This window comes from Lotus japonicus, chromosome 5 (genome assembly GCF_012489685.1).
Source record: "Lotus japonicus ecotype B-129 chromosome 5, LjGifu_v1.2".
Classification (NCBI taxonomy): domain Eukaryota; kingdom Viridiplantae; phylum Streptophyta; class Magnoliopsida; order Fabales; family Fabaceae; genus Lotus; species Lotus japonicus.
Window position 1 is genome coordinate 41,773,391 of NC_080045.1, and position 6,945 is coordinate 41,780,335.

The following is a 6,945-nucleotide window of genomic DNA, read 5'->3' on the forward strand; positions in this document are numbered from 1 at the left end:
TAATTTGATGACGTGGCAACTCCTGAGGCAATCTTATAAAAAAAATTTCACATATCATTCCATTAGATAGTTTCTCTTCTGTTAACACGTGTCATTCCAAATTTTAAAAGATTTACCATAATTGGTGCAATCTTATGACTTACTGACATCTATAGAACTATCTACATTATGTAAAGCAAGTAAGTAATCTATCATGAGATAGGTGCCATAACCTGAAATGCCATAGAGCACCAGGTGGTATGATGTGACTGAAGCCACTTATTTCAGGAAGACTATGCTGAATGGAAAAACAAGTACTAGATGAACTACTAACTACTAGGTGGTAAAGTTCATCTGCTTGTAAACTACTCAAACCAATCTTCCTTTTGGTTTGAACATCCTCGACAAAACAGTGAACTTTACCAAAAATGACATCAAAACTATGCCCTTTAGGTAATTTATGCAATGAAACTAAACTATAAATGAATTCAGGCACAAAAAGGACATGTGTTAACAAAATTGATCATGTTATTCTAACACTGCATAAAACTAAACTATAAATGAATTCAGGCACAAAAAGGACATGTGTTAACAAAATTGATCATGTTATTCTAACACTGCATAAAACTAAACTATAAATGAATTCAGGCACAAAAAGGACATGTGTTAACAAAATTGATCATGTTATTCTAACACTGCCTGCATAACATGTTCTGATAGTAGCTCCCTTTGGCAATTTAACACTAATAGGCTTGATTTCAGATAGTGCATCAAAATTATTCTTATCAAAACAAACATGATCACTTGCCCATGAGTCTATAATCCATCTCTACTATCATAATGCTAAAAGCAAGATAAGGCAATGTGTTTACCATGTCCTTGTAGTTTCTCCTTCATAGGAAGTGGATTTTATCACATGATTCACAAAAGCATTGTTACTATCTGGTGCTTTCTTTGGAGTTGTAGTAGCTTGCTGTATCATAGCAATAATCCTCTTGTACTGGTCAGCAAAGAAAGGCTCCTCAGTAGCTCTCTATGAATAAGCATCATCCTCTTGATCATGAGAAGAATCATAACTTCTACCAGTATTGTTAACATGACTAGAACTTTGTGCACCATATATGGAGTTAAAAGTAGTTGGATAACCATGTAACCTGTAACATATTTCAATAGTATGCCCTGATTTCTTGCATTGAGTACAACATTTTACAGTATTCTTGTAATTGGAACTAGCAGGTGTTCCTCTGCCATATGGCTTCTTCCCTTCTACTGCATTCACTATAGCTAATGAATCTCCTGTTTCCTCAGTAACAGTTTGTCTCTCATGTTGTATTGCTAAGGATACAACCTTAGCGCAATTGATGGAAGAGGATAACTCATCAAAATTTGTGACTTCACCACTCCAAAACTATCATTCAACCCTAAGAGAAATCTGATTGTGTTATCTTGCTCTCTGAACAATTTCACATTCTCAATTCCATCACATCTACACGGAGCAACACATCTACATTGTGGTATTGGTCAATAATTCTCCAATTCTTCCCGAAGTATTTTCAATTCTGGGTAGTATTCATTCACAGACAATGTTTAATTTTGATTCAGATTGCTAATTTCATTATGCAATTATGAAATTCTCACTAAATCCCCTTGAGAAAACCGATCTCTCAAATCTCTCCATGCATCACAATCATTTTCAACAAACACTATACTATTTGCAATTGAAGTTGTTACAGAATTGAGGATCCAAGAATGTATCAAACTGTTGCATCGATCCCATGCCTCAAAGTTTGCATCGGTTGCTGTCGGCACTGGAATTTCGCCATTGACGAATCGAAACTTATTCTTCGCCACGAGCGCACGCTTCATCAACCTCGCCCAAGCGTTGTAATTCTTGCCATTCAACGGTGGATTCACCATGGTAGCTGAAGGATTATCACTCAAATGAATGAAATATGGAGATCCTGGGTTCTGTGAAGGACCAAGAACCACATGAGGAACTGCATTGTTGTTGTGATTGTTGCGAGCCACCATTGTTGCAGAAGCTTTGTGATGGCAGAACTCTTTGCTAAGACTCTGATACCATCAAAGAAATCAGAGAAAAGCTTAAAGAAGCTTGAAGAAGAAGATGAAAATTTTATGTATATTGAACTGAATGATTCAGATTACATTGGAATAAAAGGTAAAGCTATTTATAACAAGACTTAACATAACAAACTTGTAACTAACTCTCTAATTTTGTTTTAACTATCTAACCACTTGCCAGCTCAGCTATTAAGCACTAACTGCTAACATTTACAAACAAGTCCCTATGCTTCGTTTCTACTCAGAACTGGTCCTTGAACAGAACTCTTATATTTTTACAGTCCGCAACCCAGAAATCGACACAACACAACCGTGTGACAGGATCTTGAAGGGCAAGGTCGAAAGGTGATGATGGAGATGGAGATGGAGATGGACGAAACTTCTGAACCCAAAGGTTTCCTTCTAGAATCTTCATTGATTACTTGAAATTGAAATGAATCATGGAAACTGGAACCCTAACTGCGTGTGTGAATGTGAATGTTAAACGCAGAGGAAAAGCCCGTTTTGGTGATCTTAGTGGGAGCACCGGGAAGCGGGAAATCCACCTTCTGTGAACAAGTTATGCGTTCCTCTTCTCGCCCTTGGGTTCGCGTTTGCCAGGTTTACCTACTTCCCCTCTACCTGTTTGATGAAATGTCTCACTCATGGGTTTCACTTTCACCACTCATGCTTTTGTTTCACATATTGTGGTAACTGTAACTGATACCTATAAGTCAGGCACCTGGAATAATCCCTTGGAAAATCAGTTGGCAAATCTCTCAATATTGAGGCTGATTCTTCCTGAGCTTTCCTTCTTGCATCAGTTATAACTTACAAATAATCTTCACTCTTGAGAACTATTATTTGTCTAAAGGATATTCTGTTTGGTCTTTAATGTCAGAGAAAGAAATTGGAAATACTATTGTTTATTGCTTAAGAAGCCTTCCTTCATGATTAAGGTTTTGGCTGTACCTTCACCCTACCTCCTAAAGGGAACATCAGTGGAGGAGGCTCGGACCATTGTGGGCTCTGGGAGGGTTTGATAGGTACAGCCTTAGTCTCGTGAGCCGAGAGACTGTTACTGTAACTAAGATTTAGGACTATCAAATCACAAGGAAGTGACTGTGCTGCTGTGCCAAAGCTCACCCTTGTATCAATTCTAGAGAGAGAGAGAGAGAGAGAGAGAGAGAGGTTTCCTGAAAATGGTTTTGATTCTTTATCTTATATAACATTTGTTATATATTTTTTAATTTTGCTTTAGGACACTATTGGAAATGGTAAAGCAGGAAATAAAGCCCAGTGCCTAACCAGTGCAACTAGAGCATTGAAGGATGGAAAGAGTGTATTTATTGACCGGTGCAATCTTGACAGAGATCAGCGCTTAGATTTCATGAAGCTTGCTGATGGACCCCAAATAGATGTCCATGCAGTTGTACTTGATCTTCCTGCTAAGCTTTGTATTTCTCGATCTGTAAAACGAACTGGGCATGAAGGAAATCTGCAGGGTGGAAAAGCTGCTGCAGTTGTGAATAGAATGCTTCAAAAGAAAGAGATGCCAAAATTAAGTGAAGGTTTTAACCGAATAACATTTTGTCAGAGTGACAGTGATGTCAAAGATGCCATTAATACTTACAGCACGCTAAAGCCACTGGATAATCTTCCACATGGCTGCTTTGGCCAAAAGAATCCAGATTCCAAAATTCAAGTCGGTATAATGAAGTTCCTTAAAAGAGCAGAGGTCCCAGTTAATGCTGCATCTGGAGAAAAGGGCACTGAAGAATCCACTTCTGAGACACCGGGAAAAAATGATACCTGCTGCAAAGATATGGAAAAGATTCCCTCAATTCCACCTGATGCCAACTTAGAGTCAAAGGAAATAGAAGATCAAGCTGTTGGCTCTGCTGGCTCCCATGCCAATCGAGTTTCTCTGGATGATACTCCCACTCTGGCATTTCCATCTATTTCAACAGCTGATTTCCAATTCAACTATGAGAAAGCAGCTGATATTATTGTTGAGAAGGTTGCAGAGTTCTCAAATAAGCCGTGGAATGCCAGACTTGTTCTAGTTGACTTGACTCATAAGTCAAAGATTCTGTCCTTAGTTAAAGCTAAAGCAGCAGAGAAATGCATTGACACCCAAAAGTTCTCTACCCATGTTGGAGACATTACTCGTCTTCATTCCACAGGAGGTTTGCGCTGTAATGTAATAGCTAATGCTGCCAACTGGTACGATTCTATGATTTCAGTGTATACCAAAATATGTATCTATTTAAAACTAATTAATCCATAAAACTGAAGTTGAAATTTAGTAAACACAATAATAAAGCACTCACCCAGGTGAATATGTGTGTGTGTTAATTATGACTTTAGATGGTAAGGGGTAAGCTGTGCTGCAACTGTTAGGATTTCTCAGTCTCTGGTTATCTAATTGTTCTGTTAACTGTAATTCTACGATCAAATTCTAGATAAAGCTTATCTATTACTTAAGAATCTACTGAATTTTTTTTTTGTCTTTCTTCATTCAACTTCAGCTGCTAATTGATCAATTCAACTGCCTATAATTTCGGTCATCCATTCGTAATTATTTCAGTTGACACACCAACATTGCTTCCAGATTGGTGTGGATTCAATTAATTCTTACTTATTTCTAGGGCCCTCTTTTTCTGTTAAAAGCATTCAATAAACTCTGATAATACTTTCAGCCAGATAACCTGTTTCACATGTTCTCATGGTTAAATAAAGAATTCTTTTGCAGGCGGTTAAAACCTGGAGGTGGAGGTGTTAATGCAGCAATTTTTAACGCTGCAGGTCCTGAGCTAGAGTCTGCAACTAAAGAAAAAGTAAAATCTCTTTCACCTGGGAATGCTGTTGTTGTCCCTCTACCACCATCTTCTCCCTTGTTCACTAGAGAGGGTGTAACCCATGTAATACATGTTCTTGGACCTAATATGAACCCACAACGACCAAATTATCTGGATAATGATTATAATAAAGGCTCTAAAATTCTCCAAGATGCTTATGCTTCACTATTTGAAGGTTTTGCATCTATTGTGAGGAACCAAGCAGAGCAACCTAGTGGAAGAAATGAAAACCTTGAAAGAAAGTTCTTGGAGTTGAAGGATCAATCAGAACACTGCTCTAGAAATCATTTCACAAACACTGTTCAAAAGAGTAAGAGAGATTCTTATCATGGGTCGGAAAAAAGCAAGAAATACAAGGAAACTCAGGATGGTTTTGGAGTGGCCTTTACTGATTCTAATGTTGAAAAGGCAGATTCAGAGCATAGAAGAACTGATGTGAGCAAGAGTAAAGCCTGGGGATCATGGGCTCAAGCTCTTCACCAAATAGCTATGAATCCTGAAAAGCATAAGGATGATTTGCTTGAAATATCAGAAGATGTTGTTGTGTTGAATGATCTGTATCCTAAGGTTCAATTTGTCCTGTTTGTTTCTCTTTCATAATTTTCTGTCATGCTTGACTCTGTCAATATATAACACTAAATTATTTGTGGTTGGCAGGCAAAGAAGCATGTTCTGGTATTAGCACGAACTGGAGGTCTTGATTGCCTGGCAGATGTCCAAGGTGCTCACCTTCAGTTATTGAAGACAATGCATGCTGTGGGTTTAAAGTGGGCTGAGAAGTTCTTGCACGAGAGTGCATCACTGGTCTTTCGCCTTGGATATCATTCGGTATGCAGAAATTAAGAACTAGTTTCCTCTTCCTCCACCCATAAAAGGAAAAAGAAAATAAAGATCCTCAGGCTTTTGTACTTTGGCACCATGTTTTCAATCTATAAAGTAAAAACGTATTCGACTTGCATGGTGTCTGATTGGGTTCATATTAAAAATTGAGAGTTCAAAAATGACTTCTTTTGTGGTTTAGCATGGTTTTTGGTCAATAACTGAAGACAATTGAAGTGATAATTTTCCAAGAAATATTGGAAAAGGAATATATTGAAAAATGTGGGTGAACTATTAAAAAATTTACTCTATCACGTTAGGGCTGGGTTGAGAAGGTGCTTATACAAATAAATGCAGTCCCATGGTATGTATTATTTGTTTTGTTGGGCATGTTTTTAGATATATCATTTATAAACTGAAAGTTTCAGCAGTTTCTAAAATCCTTCTCTTTTTCTCTTGATTCCCATCACATATGTTGAACCTTTTGGACATGTCTACCTTCTGCAGGCTCCATCAATGCGGCAACTACACTTGCATGTTATCAGCCAGGACTTCGAATCAAAACATTTGAAGAACAAGAAGCACTGGAACTCGTTTAACACTGCTTTCTTTCGTGACTCGGTAGATGTAATTGATGAGGTTGAGGTCTCTAATCATGGAAAAGCAGCACTGAAAGATGATGATAAGCTCATGTCTATGGAACTGAGGTGCCACAGATGTAGAAGTGCACATCCAAATATTCCGCGGTTAAAATCACATATTAGCAGCTGCCAAGCTCCCTTTCCCTCTTACCTACTTGAAAATGGACGTTTGATGCATGCACCAGGTGAACCCCACAACAATTTATAGTATTACAGGTTTTTGAGTTAGTTTTTTCAGTACCCTGAGGTAAAATCCCCATTGTGTAGATAAAGACTGAAGACTTTTTGCAATCTATAGAGAATGTTTATTTTCATCTTGCATTAACGGGTCACATTTGATGGTTCAACTTCAAATCCTGCAAAGAGCTACTATGGCTTGATGGATATTCAATTAAGCTATACCCAATTGCATTTTCTATTGATATAGCAATTCAAATTGAGAAGCGAATTAGCAAATGTTTTCATTAAATTTTCAGCTACAACGACCTCAGAGAACATTCTATCAAATTGATTAGTTTAGTAAGTTGTGTTAATTAAGAGTGAACTTGTGTCCCTCTTTATATTCAGCTTAGCACATTAGAACA

General features: G+C 37.7%; 1 protein-coding gene across 1 annotated transcript; it reads left to right on the forward strand.

Moving 5' to 3' along the window:
* Nucleotides 1–2,296: 2,296 nt before the first annotated feature.
* LOC130717800 (transcription factor bHLH140) lies at nt 2,297–6,675 on the forward strand. The gene is made up of 6 exons (XM_057568163.1): nt 2,297–2,455; nt 2,552–2,661; nt 3,302–4,266; nt 4,796–5,468; nt 5,559–5,729; nt 6,228–6,675. Exons 1-6 carry the CDS (start codon nt 2,410–2,412, stop codon nt 6,567–6,569), a joined length of 2,307 nt encoding a protein of 768 aa, XP_057424146.1. The 5' UTR covers nt 2,297–2,409; the 3' UTR covers nt 6,570–6,675.
* Nucleotides 6,676–6,945: the final 270 nt, after the last annotated feature.

Excerpts from the sequence above, each read along its gene's own strand:
- LOC130717800 (XM_057568163.1), top strand. The coding sequence starts at position 2,410 with ATGATGGAGATGGAGATGGAGATGGACGAAACTTCTGAACCCAAAG. Across the intron at positions 2,456-2,551 it reads CGAAACTTCTGAACCCAAAG|AGGAAAAGCCCGTTTTGGTG; the intron begins GTTTCCTTCTAG and ends TGTTAAACGCAG. Across the intron at positions 4,267-4,795 it reads ATAGCTAATGCTGCCAACTG|GCGGTTAAAACCTGGAGGTG; the intron begins GTACGATTCTAT and ends ATTCTTTTGCAG.